The following is a 20335-nucleotide window of genomic DNA, read 5'->3' on the forward strand; positions in this document are numbered from 1 at the left end:
GGTTTTGGGGTAGATGTTCGAGAAAGCCTAGGGAGCCCGTAGAGTTCTGAAGCCTTGCTTAACAGTTCTCTTCCACATGACTTTTGTCATGGGTGGGATCTCCCGTGGTGGCTCCCGTCAGAGTGGGTTGTCATTTCTTCCTTCAAGGGATCTTCCATGACTCAGTGATTGAACCCGTCTCTGGAGTCTCCTGCATTGTAAGCAGGTTTTTTACCACAGAGCCATTGTGGAAGCCCTCTGTATCTTTTTTTTTTGCCTGCACCATGCAGCATGTGGGATCAGACCAGGGATCAAACCCATTCCCTCTGCAGTGGAAGTGCTGAGTCATATTCACTGGACTGCCAGGGAAGTTCCCTACTCTGTATCTTTGACGCCCAGCTCAAGCCTAGGTCTCAATATGTACAGGTTGGATAAGTAAAGAAACATGCTGTATTTATATGGGGTCATGAATTCTTGACATTACTGTGGTGGTGGAGCAAAAAATTCTCTATATCCTATAATAGCCACTAAAATCTGGGCAGTTTCATGTTAATAAACATAAACACAGAGGATCCTGGGAAGATCCTTTCTTCCTGTATCTGAGGGTTTCAGTAGTTGCAGCATGTGGGCTCAGTACTTAGTACTGAGCTTAGCTGCTCTGTGGCATGTGGAGTCTTCCCAGATCAGGGATGGAACTCACGTCCCCTGCACTGGCAGGTGGATTCTTATCCACTGTACCACCAGGGAAGTCCCGTCTATTATTGTATAGTATCGTTATTTTCAATTATCATTGCCCCCCAAATATTCTCTTCCCTTTCATTCCTTCCACAGATAAACAATGAACATCTACTATTTGTCAGGTTCTGACAATGCAGTAGATACAAGATAGTCCCTAACTCTAACTCAGGGGGAAAAAATAAAACAAAGAGAACAAACCAATTAAATAATTACAAACTGTGTTAAGTGCTCTGCTGAAAACAAACATTGATAAGGTAGAGAGCAATTGCCCTGTTTGAAGCAGGAGATCAAGGGGAGCACTTCTAGATTATGTGGTCAAAGAGGGCCTTATTGAGGAGATGACAAACTGAGACCTTTTAAAGAGTCTTTTAAAGTCAGTTTTGCAAAAAGTAACAGCTTAGTCAATGGCCCAGTGCCTGGAAGGACCTTGCAGAGAACCACAGAAATGACAGTAACTTAGTATGGCCAGACAGTTAGCAAGGGTGGAGGATGTGACAGAAAGGTTGGTTGTTTTAAGCAAGGCGGTGACATGATTATATTTACATTTGAAGAGGTGTAATCTAGCTGCCCTGTTTTTCCAAGGTAAAATAAAATCGTTATTGCCTTCCTAAATAACAAATATTTAGCATTCCTCTTTGGAACTTCCCAAGTCCCACTGGGAAAACTTTTCAGACCCTTTGTGGGTGGCTGCAACTCCGACCTTGGTCCCCGGAGATAGAATACAGCTTCTCTTCCCACTAGCAATTGGAATCCCTTCCGAGGAGTTAATGAGGTAAGGCGCAGAATGAGCGGTTCAGAGACTCTAGGTCGGGAAGGAACCTGACTTGTGTGAGGACTTGAAAGCCGCTTGAGAAAGTGGAGGAGTTGAATGCGCGTGAATGTGAGACAGGCAAGTTAGTACAAACTGAAAAGTCTGGCAGATAGGCTACGGTGAAGATTTAGATCTTAATCTGAAGAACAGTGGGCAACGGGCTTTGAGCATGAGGATGGCTACGAACAGAGTTGCGTCTTGAGAAGCTCTTTCTGTCGGAGCATGAAGAACGGATTGGAAGGAGTAAGTGTGGGTGGTGAGGACAACCATCTGATGGTGGACTAGACTGGAGCGTTGGCAGCAGGATGGAGAGAAGCAGGAGGCTTCGAGGCGCATATAGGAGGCATAACTAACAGATGACGGATAGGGTCCAGTCCCGGGCTTCGTGTGATCACAGTGGCTATGGGTGAGAGGGGACTTCGTGCTCCGGATCCAGGCGCAGGCCGGTTCCCGCGCGTCAGGGCAGTGGGCGTGGCTCGCCCGAGCCGTCGCCACGGTGATCGGGTGGGGAGGGGCCGAGGGCGGGGCAGCTGAGGAGCTGCGTCACTCGGAGGTGGCGATGGTGCGTGTGTGTGGGGGGCGGGGGATACGCTGGGCGCGTCCCGGGGGTCACGTGGTGCGCTGCACGCAGAGTCCTTCTGTCGGTTGGTCCTGGAGCGGCGCAGCCGGAGCGGGGCTGTGAGGTGAGCTCGCGGCGAGGCGCGGCGAGGCGAAGCTGGCTGGCTGGGGCTGGGTCGGGCCGGGCCCGCGCCGCGCGCGCGCGCGCGCCGTGCGGGCGGGGACGGTGACGGACGCCACCGCTGCTCCGGTCCCCTGCCCGGCCCCGCTCCCCGCCTGGCCCCGCTTGCCCTGCCCGGAGGGAGGCCCGGGGACCGCTGTTGAGAGCGTGGCGGGCGTGCGAGTGGCGCCCAATCCCCAGGGTTGCCTGCGGGAGTGACGGTGGTTAAGGCCAATCAGCGCCGCCTGAGGAGGTTGGGCCGCGGGGTGCGGGCCCAGGGCGCGGAGCGGGCCGTGTTGCGGGTGGGGGGAAGAGCTAGGGTCGGATCCTGAGCTTGTGTGGCCCCCGAGAGCTCCACCAACAACCCCTGCCCTTGCCTTGTGCTTTGGGAACGCGTTTTCTTTTATAGCCTCTTTAATCCTGTTCTGGGGAGCACACCCCTTTCTCAAGCCCCCGACTATGGGAGTGTCCCCTTTCTCTGTAGTTTTTAGAAAATGTGATCGGTGCAACCCTCTTTCTTAAACTCCATCCCTGGGATTTTATCTTAATTTCCAAAGCTTCCCCAACTGAGGATGGTACCCCCTGACCCACGACCCCCAAATTGGGAGGACACTCCCTTTACGTGTCTCCACTCTGAATAAATGTCCGCTTTCAAATCTGAGGGTTCTTCCCATTTAGCGAGTTTCAAATCTGGGGTCCAGTGACCAGTTTTGGGGGTACTTATGGTCCCACAAATTCAGGGGAGACTTCCCTTTTCCAGGCCTGAAATCTGGCAGAATGCTTGTCAGAATGTCTTAAATTTAGGGGCCGATTCCTTTTCCCAGCCTTCCAAAATCTGGGAGAGCACAGTGTCCAGAGTCTACCCGAAATGAAGTCCAAATCCTGAAATTTTAAGATAAGTGTTTGTATTTACACAGGGAATTCACAGCTTTTCCCAATCACTCTATCCTTGGGGTTCCACCCTTTTTCATGAGTTCTCCAAATCGGACCACCTTATTTCCAGATTTTCATATCTGAAAGTGTTTCCTGCCCCACCCCCACCCTCCACGCTCTACTTTTGGTTACACAGTTCTCAGCCTGCAGCCACCGTCCTGATGTTTGTTAAATCTGGGAGGGCACACCATTTTTCTTAGTTTGCTCATTTCCAGAAAGTGGTCCGTGGTTCTTGAGCTTTGCAGCCATCGGAGAGACTTTGTTTCCTCAGCTTCCCTTTTTGGAGCCCCATTTTCCTTTAGGTGCTCTCCCTGTCAGGTAAGTGCACCTTTCGTCTTCCTTCCTCTGGTGAATAAATATCTTTGTTCAGCATGGCACTTTGTCTGCTTCTGTGGCCTTTTCTCTGTACTCACTTCCTATAGTCTTACCTCCTGAAGTCCCCTCCCCCTGGGGGAGGATCTCCCCGCCCATCCCAAAGGGGTGCCTGTATGTTTTCTTTCATATGTCTACTTTATCTTTCATCTTTCTGCTAACAAGAACTCTCTCTTGGCTTGCTCTATCCCGGGGCATTTTTGATTCCTTTCTTCCTTTGGACGCTGCTCTTGCTTACTGGTGGCTGTAAAGATAGTCCCATTTCTTCCCCTTTCTCTGGAAGTAGCCTCAAGTCCAGGGCTGCCTGACTCCTCCCCAGTGCTGGATTTAAACTGAAAACGAATCCCCCCTTGTATTTCTTTGGTTATTCACAGGTCTCTTAATCCTCCTGATGGTCTGCTGCTTATAAGATTCTGGTTAGAAGGATACTGCTTCATTTCCTTTCATTGGAAGACAAAACAAAACAAAAAAACCCTCCAGAGATTCTTAGTCTTGCTTCCAGCTCCTAAAGCTTCCTCATTGGCTCTTTTCCTTCTTTTTATCAAGAAAAGAGGTCTTTTGGAGGAATCTCTTGGTCACTCTTTTTGTTCCTGGAGTAGAGGTGGGAGATGGATCTTTATCTCTCTCTGTGATCCTCTCACTTATCTGCCAAACCTTGCCCCTGACCCCCACCTTAAAATCTGCAAATGTCCTCTCCTAAGAGCCTCTCAGTAGGCTCTTTCTTTTGTATTTCCCTCTGTCTTTCCAGATCTTACTCAGGGCTTCTCAGCCGGAACCGAACCAGATTAATTTCTCCACAGCTGGAATCTCAAGTGCTTATGGGATAATGACACCTCTGACCTTTCTCCTTTTGGGAAGTACTTGAGTGTGCAGCTGTATGAGGCCTCAGGGCGGGAGAGAGTATGAGCCTGAGAAGCAACCCTGACAGGACAAGGCAGAAAAATACTGCATTTTCAGGACCACGTCCTTCTGAATCTCATTTGAAGATTGGATGTTTGCCAAGCACCTGCTTCTCAGTGATGCTGGGGGATTTAATGATACTCCCAGGAACCTGTAGGAATTAATGGGGCTTGTGAAGTGTGCTGAACTTTGTGTTGGAACTTGAATAAAATGAATAATTTTATTGTATTTTCAGAAGAACTAAGCTTTTTTATATTTCATGTGCATGAAAACCCCCGAGCTGTGTTATTTCAGGAAGTGAAATAGATCCCACATTTATATCATATGATCATTAGTAAGTACCAGATTCATTAAAAAACACTATAGGTCTATCTGAGCAGTACCTAATAAAATATGGTGTACAGAAAGTGAAGAGGTACTTTGTATCTTATTTGCCTGATTGGTACCCTATCTATGTACTGCTATATATAGTTCACCCTTAAAGTATTCTACACCAGTGCTTCTCAAACTTGAATGTGCAAATAAATCACCTAGGGTGGGGAGTGTCTTGCTAAAATGTTGATTCTAATCCAGTGGGTTTAGAGTGGGGCCCATGTATCTGCTTTTCTAATTCCCCAGTGATGTTGATATTATTTTTCTGGAGCATTATTTTTCTTTCTTTATCTAGATGTGTATCCCTTAAAGTTTGTACAAGGCCACAGTCCTCTTTGGAGGACTACTGTTTATATTCAGTTACTGTTCTAGCATTTAGCTTTTGAAATCATGGCTAGAACTTCTCCAGGAGTTGGATTCCTATTTATTTTGTCAGATTTAAATGCTTAACTATTTCTTGCTTAAAAGTGAACATAACTTTTTTGGGGGTGGGGTGGGGTGGGGGGTTTGGCATGCAGCACAGCTTGTGGGATCTTAGTTCCCAGACCAGGGATTGAACCCAGGCCCTTGACAGTGAGGGCACTGAGTCCTCACTCCTGGACCTCCAGAGAAGAAGCCCTTGATCATAACTCTTGACATAAAATCGTTCTAGTAAATACTGCATAGGCCATATAGTGACCAGCCAGCTTGTTTCTGGTTCCTCATCTGTCATCCTGCCATGGGTAATGAGTCTGAGATAACCCAAGTCAGCAGGGTCACAGGTGTTGGAATTACCAAGCAGTCCTCGGTTTTCCGGGTTCCAGAGATGGGCCTGGGAGAGGCCGGTGCCTGCACTTTGATTTGTGTATCTGTGGGAGCTTCACCAAGATGAATGTGCTGGAAATATGATGTTACTCTTTGATGGGAATCATGACCTTACGATGCTCTCTCTCCTTTTGTATCCACATCTGTCTCTTAGCAGCAGCAGCAGCTGTCTCTCTCTCTCTTTTTTTTTTTTTAGTTTTTTATTTTTTTAATTTTAAAATCTTTAATTCTTACATGTGTTCCCAAACATGAACCCCCCTCCCACCTCCCTCCCCAAGCAGCTGTCTCTTAAGTCTTAGTGGGCTTTTCCTTTCAGATCATCTGTACCTATTTCCCCGGCTATCACTTGTCGTGGCCTTTCCCCGCCATAATCCTTTTCTGGACCCTAATCAGGACAAACCTGAATTTGTGTCCTCTCCACACCTCCCCCCACCCCCCATCCCTCACATGAGTGTTAGATAGATCCTCTTCAGTAACAAATTTGATCTTGATTTGGCTCTAGTCCCAGCACTTCCACTCACTGTGAGACCTCAGGCAAGTCACTTAATGCTACTGGACCTCATTCTCCCCGTTTGTAAAACGAGGGGCTGATTTTCTCAAGGTCTACTGTGCTCTGAGCCTTTGTCCGTACCTTGCTTAGAAACCCAGTGCCTGTGGGCGCTTGTTATGGCAGATCTGATTTCCTTCACGTGTTCTGTTGGGCTTGCTGCCAATCATTTCCATGTCCGAGTCACTTCTGCCACCAGCTCTTCTAGCCAAGGCAGCCAGCTTGCCCTCAAACCCAACTGCAGCATTCTTCTGCCTCAGTGTCTCTGCCATTTCCATGCTTTAGTTCATTCGAAACTAAGCTTCCCAAAGAAGTCTTCTTGAATTCTCTATTCAGTGTTAGCTACTAACCTGAATTACAAAGAGGGAGTCTGTAGTTTACACACAACTTTATTTATAGGTTCTCTTATCTGATGTGTATTTTAAAAATGTCTCCCCCTCCTCCTCACCCCAGCTTTCATTTTTGCTTTCAATTAGCAGAGTAGATAGAATGAAATTTAAAAATGAAGCCGGTAGTTTGCCCTAGGCTGGAGTTTGGGGAAAATAAATATCATGCTTTTAGCTCTCTTAAGGTCTCCCAGATTGGAGGTCAGAGGTGTATATAACCTCCTAATGCCCCTTCCTTCATCTTTCTAGGAAATGATGGTGGTGGTGGTGGTGGTGGTGGGGGGGTTGTTTCTTGATTACTTTTTTTTAAAATAAATTTTCTTTAAACCAAAATGTGTACTTAGAGCTTCCTTGGTTAGGTTGTAAGCTTGGAGAAAGTCTTGTTTCTCTCTTACTCATCTCAGCAACTGCCCTTACAGGTTGTTGATTAACCTTGGGGTAACCTGTTGAAAATTGAAACCTTGATTTGTAATGATGCTATAACAACTTTGCTGGATCTCGTGTTAGGTATCCAGCTGTCCTTTGTTTTCTTTGGCCAAATAATGGAAGAGATGAGCTTGTATAAATCATGTAAAATTTTAGGAGGTGAATATGAGTCACCAAACATAAAATAGGGCAGTTGTATCAATATGAGAGGGAGGTAGTGCCTGAAGCAGTGGACTTAGAGGAAGGAGGAAGAGGAGAGGCCTGGGGAAGGGTTTTAAAGTGAGGCTTCCCTGGTGGTTCAGACAGTAAAGAGTCTGCCTACAATTCAGGAGACTCAGCTGAGTTCAGTCCCTGGGCTGGGAAGATCCTCTGGAGAAGGGAATGGCTACCCACTCCAGTACTCTTGCCTGGAGAATTCTGTGGACAGAGGAGCCTGGCTGGCTGGCTACAGTCCCATGGGGTTGCAAAAAGTTGGACTGAGCGATTAACACTAACATTTGATAAGACACTAACATATTTGATAAGAGCTTATCTCTTGTCAGGAACATAATTCTAGGGTTTTAAAGACTGACTCCCAGGCATCTTAGATGAGTCTTTGGTTCTCTTTGTCCTAGTAAAGACCTGATTTTCATGAGGTCTCTTATTTGTGTGGAAAAGGTGCGTGGCTAGGTGGATTGACATATCTACCTTGCTGTTACAGTTGCTGGGATTTCTAGGTTATGGAACCTTTACCTGGGAATGTGGGCATTTTAGTTAGTTTTTGGAGCACTCTGTTAGATCTTATTGAACATTTACAATTTATCTATTACTCTCACCTGGTAGACAAGAAAATTGAGATTAAGTAATTTATTTGTCCAAGGTCACTTGGCTAATGAGCCAGGTTGCTTCGCCTTCAGGTTTGGTGCTCATGCGTCCTCCTCTGAACAGCTGCCTTACCTTTCTCCCTCAGGGTTTCAGTAAGTCACGTTGGTCACAGCATCAAACAGGTGGCAGCCCGAAGCGCAGGCCTGAGGCACTGCTGAGAGAAGATGTGGCTTTGCCACCTCATCTCAGATTCTGTTCCTGACCTTGGAAACTTCCTTAATTGTAGAAGCTAAACTCTCAGCTGAGGCTGCCTTTCTCCCCTTCTTGAGACTGTCTGGAACGTGGCTGGTTTGGGCTGCTTGACAGCCCTTTGGTCTCATGGAGTGGTGAATGCTGTCCAGAGTGCTTTGATGGGTAGGAAGTCAGTCATGCTCTGCCCTGTATGAAATTTATGCATCTGCAATTCAGAAAGGCATGATAGTCAAAGAAGCCACCTTTCATGTCCAGGCTGCATGGTATGTGGTGGCGAAGAACCAGAATTTGGAGGCATCTGCCACTCTGTTGGGGCTCCATGTCATGTGGCTGTGGGGCTCAAACCTCTTGGGACTTTCCCTGTGGCACAGACATTGGAGACAGACTTCCAGCATGGCAAGTTACTAACCTATCTGGACCTGTTTTCTCTCTTAAGTATCATACTAGCCTCATATCTATCGTTAGAAATATTGGTAAATGTTGCCCTTTCTCTCCATTTCCTAATCTGTAAAATGGGAATAAGAAAATCTAATTTATAAGGTTATTAAAACTTGGTGAGCTGTGAAGAGTTGAGTATATGTTACCATTAATTTGTTTTATTCCTTTTATAAAATGTTTGACCTTGTTTCTTGATATTTCATCTGTAACTACATTAGTACTCTCTGTAAGAGAGAACACTTAAAATTTGTTTCTTATTTTCACACAAAGTAGTTTAACAGTAATCCCTTAATATCATTAGTGTTCAGGTTTCTCAAAGGCCTTTATAAAACATGTATATATTTTAAATTGAAGTGTAGTTGATTTATAATATTGTATTAATTTCTACTGTACAGCAAAATGATTCATTTATACAAATATACATCCTTTTAAAAATGTTCTTTTCCATTATGGTTTATCATAGGAGTATACTGAATATAGTTCTCTGTGCTATACTGTAGGACCTTGTTGTTTAAAGTCCTTAATATTTTGGCCACAGTATTTGCAGGATCTTAGTTCCCACCAGAGATCTAACCTGGGCCCCCAGGAAGGAAAGTGCCAAGTCCTAACCAGTGGACCACCAGGGAATTCCCTCAGGGCCCTTTTTAAAAAAACGTTTAGTTTTTAAAAACTGAAGTATAGTTGATTTGCAATGTGTCAATCTTTATTGTATTGCAAAGTGACTTGTTTGTATACATACATACATTTTTTTTAATATTCTTTTCCATTATGGTTTATCCCAGGAGATTGGATATAGTTCCCTGTGCTATATAGTAGGACCTTGTTGTTCATCCATCCTATGTGTAATAGTTTATATCTGCTAATTCCAAATTCCCAGTCCTCCCCTCCTCCACCTCCCACCCCCTTGGCAACCACAAGCCTGTTTTCTATGTCTGTGAGTCTTTTCTGTTTGGTAAAAAAGTTCATTTGTGTCAGGCCACGTCGGTACTCTTGCCTGGAGAATCCCATGGACAGAGAAGCCTGGTGGGCTCCAGTCCATGGGGTTGCAAAGAGCTGGGCAGGACTGAAGCGACTGAGCATGCGTGCATGTGTCAGATACTAGATTCCACATACAAATGACGGCATCCAGTGTTTGTCTTTCTGACTCACTCCACTCAGTGTGACGATGTCTAGTTGCATCCATATTGCTGCACGCTGCATTATTTCATTCTTTTTTTATGGCTGAATAGTATTCCATTGTATATATGTACCACATCTTCTTTATTCCAAGGCCTTATTTTTAAATGCAGTATAAATACTGTGGGTTTTGGAGTAGATCCTGCTTTTAAAATCCAAGCTCTTCCTCCTAGCCAGGTGACCAAGAGCAAGTTACTTGCTCTAAGTCTGTTTTCCCTCCTCTGAAAAATAGGATAATACTGCCAATTTTTCTGCACTGTTGGGAATAAAGTATTTTTCATGGATTAGCATGTGATAAAAACTCAGTAAAAGTTAGCCATCTCCTGGTATTAATAATAAAGACCAGGAATATTGACTATTAAATAATTTTTATTTATCTTTAAAATCCCATGCACAATGAATTGGTTGTAATTTAGGGAAATGTCTTTGGAGGTCCCATGGGGTAATGACTCCATCTCCAAATTGTTTTACTTTGTAATATAGTGATACCTCAGTTAAGGAATACTTTAAGAACAGTTTAGTCACATATGTTTTAAAAAAGATTCCCTTCCCTAAAAAGAATCCACACAAACCCACTCCAGAGCTGTGTGACACCATTTATAGAGCCCTCCCAGCGACTGAAAACAGATTACAGCTTTTCTTAGGCTCCAGGGGCAAAATTCTGGTCTGTCTGCAGGTGCCTGGTTCCCTGTGCTTTGCCTTACCACCGTGGAGTAACACCAGTTCCTACATTTACCTGTGGAGAGCACTTTTCAAAGAGTCTCCATGGAATTGTCTCCTTGAATTCTTATATCCCTCAAGATGGGTGATGCTGATCTCTTTCTTTTCTTTCCTCCTGTTTTGTCAATGAGGAAACTAAGGTTATCTCATTAAAGTAGCATCTGACTGCCAAGTGACAGTGCTGCTTGTTAGACTCTGGGGGTGCCTATGAGGAGTTAAATGCCTGAGGAGAGATCAGACACAGGCAGTTTCAGAGCAGAGTGCTGTGTTGTGACCCATGGAGCAGGCAAGGCTGCCACGGGTGAATAATGGGGTGGGCCCTGGCCCAGCAGCCCTTTGGGGAGGTGCTGATGGCTGAGCCCCACTGAAGGACCTGGCAGAGAGGAAGCAGCATTGCAGGGAGTCTGGGTGTGTGGGAGGCATGAGCAGTAATAACCTTGAGAGGTTGTCATGTGCCAGGCTCTGTGATAAGTAAATTTTGCTTTTTTTTGGCTTCATCATGTGGCCTGTGGAATCTTAGTTCCCTGACTAGGGATCAAATCTGTGTCCCCTGTCCTGGAAGCAGGGTTTCTTAACCACTGGACCACCAGGGAAATCCCTGTGTTAAGTAATTTTTATCTTCACAGCACCTATAGGAAGATATGAAGTAAGTACTGGTACTATCCCCATTTAATAAATGAGTAGCCTGAGGCTCAGAGAGGAAATGACTTGTGCAAGGCTATCTGGAAAATGGTGGAGCTGGGGGTCAAACCCAGCAGTCTCTTTAGAATTCTGGCTTATGACCACCATGTGCCATTGGCCCTCTGCTGATTGTCTGCTCGACTTCTTTTAAGTTCCCATGTTTAACAGCCCGTGGTTTGACTTGGTCATAGTTGCTAACTCATTGGAGGCCTTGATGCTACTCTGAGTAGTTTGAACTCTGTTCTGTAGGGGAACTACTGAGGTGTTTTGTTTTTTTTTTAGATGTAATTGAGATATAACCTGAAGTTTTAAACAGTGGTGTCTTATGATCAGATTTATACTTTAGAAATACTAGTGTAGTAGCGCTGATGACGGAGAAGGCGATGGCACCCCACTCCAGTACTCTCGCCTGGAAAATCCCATGGGCGGAGGAGCCTGGTGGGCTGCAGTCCATGGGGTCGCTAAGAGTCAGACACGACTGAGCGACTTCACTTTCACTTTTCATTTTCATGCATTGGAGAAGGCAGTGGCAACCCACTCCAGTGTTCTTGCCTGGAGAATCCCAGGGACGGGGGAGCCTGGTGGTCTGCCATCTATGGGGTCGCACAGAGTCGGACATGACTGAAGCGACTTCGCAGCAGCAGCAGCAGCAGCAGCAGCACTGATAAAGAGTAGCCACAGTTTGTTGACTAGTCAGATTACCTGGATTCATTCAATTCCTTGCCCCCAGTACTTGGTAGCTTTGTCATTTGGGCAGCTTACTTTTTGAACCTTCGTTTTTTCAACTCTAAAATGACAATAATAATAATTCTCATCACAGAACCATGAGGTAGATACTAAATGAGATGATGTATATATAAAGCACTTAAAATAGTGTCTCTCATAAAATAACCACTCAGAGGTCAGCTTATAAGACAGTATTGATTTGGATCCAGGGAGCATGTGGCTGGAGGTTTTGAGCTCCACTAAGAGTTGTTGCGTTTGTGTGTTCAGTCGTGTGAGACTGTCTGTGACCGTATGGACTGTAGCCTGCTAGGCTCCTCTGTCCATGGGATTTCCCAGGCAAGAATACTGGAGTGTGTTGCCATGGCCTCCTCCATGGGATCTTTCTGACCCAGGCATTATAACTCACTTCTCTGCTTTGGCAGGCAAGTTCTTTACCACTAGCGCCACCTGGGAAGCCAGAGAGTTGTTGCAATAATTGGATTAGAGCCACTGGATAGTGGGAGAAACCTAGTAGGTGTGACAAAATGGTGACTGAGAGTGAGATGTGAAGGCAATGCCCATGTTCCTGGCTTGGCACATTGGCCAGTCTTGGGACCTCAAACTGTGATGGGGAGAAAAGGAGAAGGAACTTGTGAGGGTAAGATGATTAGCTCAGCGAGGTTGAGTAATGTGCCAAAGGTCAGTCATTCAGCAAATATGTTCTGGAGTTAAGCCTGGGCTCCTTTCCACTGTTTCTGGGAAGAGCCCCTCATTTAACCAGTTCATTCTCAGTAATTCAGAAGATGTAAGCTCAACCTGTGTTTGTTGTCTGTCTGAATTTTAATTGTGGTAGAAAAAGACTTCTAGAGAAAGCATTTCAAGTATCTGGGAAGAGGGTAAGGGAATTTTTTTTAGCTTCTTTTCTTTCTTCCTCCTTCCTTTCCTCCCTTCTTCCCTTGTTTCCTTCTCTACCCTCTCAAGTAAAAGAGGCTAATCCAATTCTTTCAGTGTGATTTGGGCAAGCCTGAGGGAGTGGTAATGATTGGCTTTAGACTCTGTGTCATTGAGGAGAAATTAATGATGGAGGGGCCATTGCTCCTACTTGAAACAACTTGTCAGTTCTCTAGGACTATGGATGTGCTCTTTAAAAAAAAATATATATATATTTTTGACTGTGCTGGGTCTTTGTTGCTGCTCATGGGCCTTCTTTATTTGCAGCAAGTGGGGCTACTCTCTAGTTATGCTACATGGGCTTCTGGTTGCAGTGGGTTCTCTCGTGGAGCCTGGGCTCTAGACCTTGAGGGCAGTAGTTGTGACACAAGGGCTTAGTTGCATGTGGGATCTTAATTCCCAGACCAGGGATCGAATCCGTGTCCCTTGCATTGGCAGGTGGATTCTTAACCCCTGGGCCGCCAGGGAAATCCCTAGATGTGCTCTTTTATGTTCATTATATTGAATACCGTTTGTTAATGTTGCGTAATAACAGTGACCATAATCCTTTGTGTATCTTTTTGCTAGTGCTACTACTACCACATAGCCATTTTATCACCAATATTGAATATTTGGTGTGTACTGTCCTGAGCACTTGACATCCATTAGCTCGCTTAGCCTCACAACCCCAGGAGGTAGGGATTATTAGTCCTCTCTTTATAGAAGGGCAAACAGGGAGGCTCAGTGATTTTTCTCATCTTCACTTAGCAGGCAATGAGTGGAGCCGGGATTGGTCAGAATCTGAGTCTGAAACCTGACTGCTCCCATCCCTAAGTACTGCCTGGCTTTCCTCCAAGACAGAACTTTGGAAGAGTCCCCTTGGAAGCTTCCTCCTGTGAGTTGTAGTTGTCCCTGGACCTGTGCTCTTCTGGGACTGTAGTCAGGCTGCAGGGTTGCAGCCAGCGTTTCCACCTCCTAGGCTCAGGGCTGTGGGGGATTGGGAGGGAAGCTCATTCCTGCTGAGACACCTTGCCTCTAGGACTTCCCCTCTGCCTAGAATTCTTTCCCCCCTATATCTGTACATAGCTGTCTCCTTGTCATTTAGATCTCTGCTCAGACCTCAGCTCCTCAGAGTTCTAACAGCCTTATCTAAAGGATCCTGCCACGTCACCTGGCTCACGTCGTTTCATTGGGTTTTCTGCTACAGAGCTTACCCTCCCAGAAATGATCTTATCTGCATATGTGTTGTCCTATTTTGCCTTCCCTGCTAGAGAACAGGGCCAGGGGTGTCCTGTCATCTTGCTGTCTATCTCGGGGCCCTGGCACAGAGCTGCTGCTGCTGTTGCTGCTAAGTCGCTTCAGTTGTGTCCGACTCTGTGCGACCCCATAGATGGCAGCCCACCAGGCGCCCCCATCCCTGGGATTCTCCAGGCAAGAGGACTGGAGTGGGTTGCCATTTCCTTCTCCAATGCATGAAAGTGAAAAGTGAAAGTGAAGTCACTCAGTCGTGTCCAACTCTCAGCGACCCCATGGACTGCAGCCCACCAGGCTCCTCCGCCCATGGGATTTTCCAGGCAAGAGTACTGGGGTCGGGTGCCGTTGCCTTCCCCGGCACAGAGCTGGCTTTCAGTAAATACTGAATGAAGGAGGCATATAGATTTAAGCTGGTCTTTCAGTTGAAGTGTCCTTCACTTTGAAAGGGGGTTACATTAAGTTTATTTTTTTCTTGTTTTGTTTTTTATATATTTTTAAACTTTTTATTTTGTATTGGAGTGTAGCAGGTTAACAGTGTTGTGATAGTTTCAGGTAGTTGGCGGGGGAGGGGGTGGGGGGAGCAGGAACCTCAGCCATGCATATGTATGTATCCATTCTCCCGCAAACTCCCCTCCCATCCAGACTGCCACATAACATGAGCCGCGTTCCCTGTGCGGTACAGCAGGACCTTGTTGTTTATCCATTTTAAATACAGCAGTGGGTATATGTTGATCCCAAACTCCCAAACTATCCTTTCCCCCCATCCCTCACCCAGCAGCCATAAGTTCTTTCTCTTAGCCTGTGAATCTGTTTCTGTTTTATAAAGAAGTTCATTTGTATCATTTATGTTTAGATTCCACACAAGGGATGTCATAGGACAGTTATCCTTCTTTGTCTGACTTAGTATGACAGTCTGTAGGTTCACCCATGTTCCTGCAAATGGCATTATTTCTTCTGTTTTTAATGGCTGGATAATGTTATATGCACTACATCATCTTTATCCCTTCCTCTGTCGATGGACATTTAGGTTGCTTCCATGTCCTGGCTATTGTAAACATTGCCCCACTGAACACTGGGGTGCGTGTGTCTGCAGACCATGCTCTTCTCCGGATGCACGCCCAAGAGTGGGATTGCAGGGTCATTTGGTAGGTCTGTTTTTAGTTTTTTAAGGAATCTCCATACTGCTCTCCCTAGTGGCTGAACCAGTTTACATTTCCACAAACAGTGTAGGAGGATTCCTTTCTCTCCACACCCTTTCCAGCATTTACTGTTTGTGGATTTTTTGATGATAGCCATTTCGGCTGGTGTGAGGTGTACATTAACTTTAAAAGGCACCATCATTCTTTAATGGAGATTGAATTGCAAGCCTAGTGTAAGCACTATTAGGTTATTGTAAAGCCCATTCTGTAGTTTCTGGAGGTTGCCAGTCTTTTCAGAGTTCATTTTCTCTTAATCCTGATGAGAGCCAACTCGTTGAAAGGTCTTGTTCCCTGCCCACCTATCACAAATTCATTGTTATTCTAAGTCTTTAGTCTCTTCTCTCTAGCACATTAGGGTTGCTGAGGGCAGGGCCTCCAGTTACCATGACTACAGTACTCTTAAACCTCTCCCAAAATAAAATCCAGAGTCCATGTCAGTACATTAACTATAAATATATTATGAATTCAGAAAATTCTGCTGCTGTCTTTTGAACACCTACTTTGTGCTAGACATACAGAGGCTTTGCAGATCTTTTTTATTTTCTCCCCATACCACATGACATACGGGAGCTTAATTCCCTGACCAGAGATCTAACACATTTCCCCTGCTGTGGAAGAGCAGAGTCTTAACCACTGGGCCACCAGGGAAGTCCCAAGATACACATTCTTTTTTTAAAAATAATTACATTAATTAATTAATCTTTGGCTGTGCTGGGTCTTCGTTGCTGCAAGGACTTTTCTCTAGTTATGAGCTGGGGCTAATGTCTGGTGGCAGTGTGCAGGTTTCTCATTACGATGGCTTCTCTTGTGGCGGAGCATGAGCTCCAGGGTGCGTGGGGTTCAGTAGGTGCCATTCCAGGACTCTAGAGCACAGGCTCAGTAGTTGTGCACGGGGTAGGTTGCTCTGAGGCATGTAGGCTCTTCCTGGACCAGGAATCAAACTCGTGTTTCCTGCATTGGCAGGCAGATTCTTTACCACTAAGCCATCAGGGAAGCCCAAGAAGTACATTCTTCAGTTCAGTTCAGTGGCTCAGTTGTGTCCGACTCATGGACTGCAGCACACCAGGCTTCCCTGTCCATCACCAACCCCCGGAGCCTGCTCAAACTCATGTCCATCGAGTTGGTGATGCCACCCAACAATCTCATCTTCCGTCATCCCCTTCTCCTCCCGCCTTCAATCTTTCCCAGCATCCGGGTCTTTTCCAGTGAATCTTCTTCACATCAGGTGGCCAAAGTATTGGAGGTTCAACTTCAGCATCAGTCCTTCTAATGAATATTCAGGACTGATTTCCTTTAGGATGGACTGGTTTGATCTTCTTGCAGTTCAAGGGACTGTCAAGAGTCTTCTCCAACATCACAGTTCAAAAGCATTAATTCTTCAGCACGCAGATGTCTTTATGGTCCGACTCTCACATCCATACATGACTCCTGGAAAACCATAGCTTTGACTAGACGGACCTTTGTTGGAAAACTAACGTCTCTGCTTTGTAATATGCTGTCTAGGTTTATCATAGCTTTCCTTCCAAGGAGCGAACGTCTTTTAATTTCATGGCTGCCATCACCACCTGCAGTGATTTTGGAGCCCAAGAAAATGAAGTCTCTCACTGTTTCCATTGTTTCCCCATCTATTTGTCATGAAGTGATGGGACCAGATGCCATGATCTTAGTTTTCTGAATGTTGAGCTTCAAGCCAACTTTTTCACTCTCCTCTTTCATCAAGAGGCTCTTTAGTTCCTCTTCACTTTCTGCCATAAGGGTGTCATCTCCATATCTGAGGTTATTGATATTTCTCCCGGCAGTCTTGATTCTAGCTTGTGCTTCATCCAGCCTGGCATTTTGCATGATGTACTCTGCATAGAAGTTAAATAAACAGGTGATGGTATACAGCCTTGAGGTACTCCTTTCCCAATTCAGAACCAATCCGTTGTTCCATATCCAGTTCTAACTGTTGCTTCTTGACTTGCATACGGATTTCTCAGGAGGCAGGTAATGTGATCTGGTATTCCCACCTCTTGAATTTTCCACAGTTTGTTGTGATCTACACAGTCAAAGGCTTTGCTGTAGTCAATAAAGCAGAAGTAGATATTTTTCTGGAACTCTCTTGCTTTTTCTGTTTTCCAATGGATGTTGGCAATTTGATGTTTCCTCTGCCTTTTCTATAAATCTAGCATAAACATCTGGAAGTTCTTGGTTCACATACTGTTGAAGCCTAGCTTGGAGAATTTTGAGCATTACTTTGCTAGCATGTGAGATGAGTGCAATTGTGGGGTAGTTTGAGCATTCTTTGGCATTGCCCTTCTTTGGGATTGGAATGAAAACTGACCTTTTCCAGTCCTGTGGCCACTGCCGAGTTTTCCAAATTTGCTGGCATATGGAGCGCAGCACTTTTACAGCATCATCTTTTAGAATTTGAAATAGCTCAACTGGAATTCCATCACCTCCGCTACTTTTGTTCGTAGTGATGCTTCCTAAGGCCCACCTGACTTCGGACTCCAGGATGTCTGGCTCTAGGTGAGTGATCACACCATTGTGGTTATCTGGGTCATTAAGGTCTTTTTTGTGTAGCTCTTTTGTGTATTCTTGCCACCTCTTAATATCTTCTGCTTCTGTTAGGTCCATACCATTTCTGTCCTTTATTGTGCCCATGTTTGCATGAAATGTTCCCTTGGTATCTCTAATCTTCTTAAAGATATCTCTAGTCTTTCCCATTCTATTGTTTTCCTCTATTTCTTTGCCTTGATTGCTGAGGAAGGCTTTCTTATCTCTCCTTGCTATTCTTTGGAACTCTGCATTCAGATGCTTATATCTTTCCTTTTCTCCTTTGCCTTTCACTTCTCTTCTTTTCTCAGCTATTTGTAAGGCCTCCTTAGACAACCGTTTTGCCTTTTTGCACTTGTTTTTCTTGGGGATGGTCTTGATCACTGCCTCCTATACAGTGTCACGAACCTCTGTCCATAGTTCTTCAGGCACTCTATCAGATCTAATCCCTTGAATCTATTTGTCACTTCTACTGTATAATCATAAGTGATTTGATTTAGGTCATACCTGAATGGTCTAGTGGTCTTTCCTACTTTCTTCAATTTAATTCTGAATTTTGCAAAAAGGAGTTCATGATCTGACCCGCAATCAACTCCTTGTCTTGTTTTTGCTGACTGTATAGTTTCTCCATCTTTGGCTGCAAAAAATATAATCAATTTGATTTCCATATTGCCCATCTGGTGATGTCCATGTGTAGAGTCATCTCTTGTGTTGTTGGAAGAGGGTGTTATGACCTATGTGTTCTCTTGGCAAAACTCTGTTAGCGCTTGCCCTGCTTCATTTTGTACTCCAAGGCCAAATTTGCCTGTTACTCCAGGTATCTTTTGACTTCCTACTTTTGCATTCCAATCCCCTATATTGAAAATGACGTTCTTGAAGGTCTTGTAGGTCTTCATAGGACTGTTCAGCTTCTTTGGCATTAGTAGTTGGGGCATGGATTTGGATTACTGTGATATTGAATGGTTTGCCTTGGAAACAAACAGGGATCATTCTGTCTTTTCTTTTTATAGTTTAATGTATTTTAATAGCAAACTTATAGGAACAGCACAGAAGACAGACAACATTAAAAACATGTGCTTGCATGTAGGACAACTCAGTTAGAAAAGTATAGTGAATGGATGGAATCTACTGCATGATAAAAATGCTACAAACACCATTTAGTTGCAGTCAGTAAGAAATTTACTTGTTTTAAAAAAATCCAAATGCTGGCATTGTCCAGAAAAATTTAACAGGTTTATTTGTAATTGTTATAAAGTTGAACTGCTGAAACTTGTTCACTGAAACATTTTAACTTTTGTTAATGCTTATGTCCCCACATTTATATTAAAAATTCACACACAAATGAAAATGGAAAAACTGCCAATACATGATTTCTGACCCCTATTTTCCACTTGCAGTCATATACTTAGGTACCTTTTGACCCCATGGAAAAAAAATATCTAACGTTCAGAACTACCAATAGCAGGAAGAAGATTTTTTTTTTTTTTAAATAAAGAATGAAATGTTTCCCATCATAGTGGATTCTTAAGCACGTTCTCCACGTATGCAGCGTGCTAGCTGGATGTCTTTTGGCATAATTGTTAAACGTTTGGCATGGATAGCACACAAGTTGGTGTCTTCAAAAAGGCCAACCAGATAGGCCTCACTTGCCTCCTGCAAAGCACCAATAGCTGCACTCTGGAAGCGCAAATCTGTTTTGAAGTCCTGAGCAATTTCCCGCACCAGACGCTGGAAGGGAAGTTTGCGAATCAGAAGTTCAGTGGACTCCTGATATCTAATTTCACGGAGTGCCACAGTACCAGGGCTGTAATGATGCGGTTTCTTCACCCCTCCAGTAGAGGGCGCACTCTTGAGAGCTGCTTTTGTAGCGAGTTGCTCCCTCGGTGCTTTACCACCGGTGGATTTGCGGGCAGTCTGCTTTTTGCGAGCCATGGTATAGAGACCTCCTTACTACCCCCCTTCTCCTTCGGCTGGAGCTTGGCGAGCTAGAGGTGGCGCTGGCATTGGAGAGCGACGGCGGCGCAGCGGCGGCTGCGAACACAATTCCATTCTGTCATTTTTGAGACTGCACCCAAATACTGTGTTTCAGACTCTTGTTGACTTTGAGGGCTACTCCATTTCTTCTAAGGGATTCTTACCCACAGTAGTAGATATTCTTAAGGTTAGAAAATTCAAACAATAAAGAAGTTTAAAAATGAGAAGTTAAATTTTCTTGCTCTATTCCTTTCATTAAGGTAACTACTGAACAGTTATTTTGTTCCTTCTTAGAGGGAAGAAACGTGCATAGAATATGCATATAATAGATCTGTCTGTATATATGTTTATTTGTATTAAAGGGGTAATACTATATACCTGCCTCTACACCATGCTTTTTTTACTTGACGGTGTATCTTGCAAATGGCTCCATATCAGCATCTACAGCTTACCATTTTACCTTTTAATAGCTGTACCACATTCTGTTGTATAGATGGCCATAATTCATTTAAATGGGCCTCTTTTGATGGTCATTTTAATTGCAGAAATTTATTGTTCATCCTCACAAGTAATTTGGCAGACTTTGGGGGATGTGTCTGTAGGATGTTGCTTGCTATGGGTCTGTTGGGTTGTGGGTATTTGCATATTTGTAGATAGTGCCAAGTTGCCTCTAGATAA

The 20335-nt window shown here is 44.6% G+C and overlaps 2 protein-coding genes across 14 annotated transcripts in view; one reads left to right on the forward strand and one right to left on the reverse strand.

The window, feature by feature from the left end:
- Positions 1–2168: 2168 nt before the first annotated feature.
- Positions 2169–20335, forward strand: part of PHF20 (PHD finger protein 20) — a 135527-nt gene continuing 117360 nt past the window's right edge. For 4 of the 13 annotated variants that reach the window (XM_060397747.1, XM_004014540.6, XM_060397755.1 and 1 more), the window contains exon 1: positions 2169–2211. The gene's annotated coding sequence lies outside the window, so the exon portion shown is untranslated. Of the gene's footprint in view, positions 3498–4299; positions 13588–17604; positions 17657–20335 lie in introns of all 13 variants that reach the window. The other 9 variants (XM_060397749.1, XM_042230092.2, XM_060397757.1 and 6 more) reach the window with 5 other exon arrangements.
- On the reverse strand, positions 19097–19729 carry LOC105606901 (histone H3.3A-like). Its single transcript, XM_027977139.3, has one exon. The coding sequence runs from the start codon at positions 19613–19615 to the stop codon at positions 19208–19210; it is 408 nt and encodes a 135-aa protein (XP_027832940.1). The 5' UTR covers positions 19616–19729; the 3' UTR covers positions 19097–19207.

The sequence above is a fragment of the Ovis aries genome, chromosome 13, assembly GCF_016772045.2.
Source record: "Ovis aries strain OAR_USU_Benz2616 breed Rambouillet chromosome 13, ARS-UI_Ramb_v3.0, whole genome shotgun sequence".
Lineage (NCBI taxonomy): Eukaryota > Metazoa > Chordata > Mammalia > Artiodactyla > Bovidae > Ovis > Ovis aries.

Bases quoted from the DNA above. Each gene is read 5' to 3' on its own strand.
- LOC105606901 (XM_027977139.3), bottom strand. From the start codon at position 19,615: ATGGCTCGCAAAAAGCAGACTGCCCGCAAATCCACCGGTGGTAAAGCA.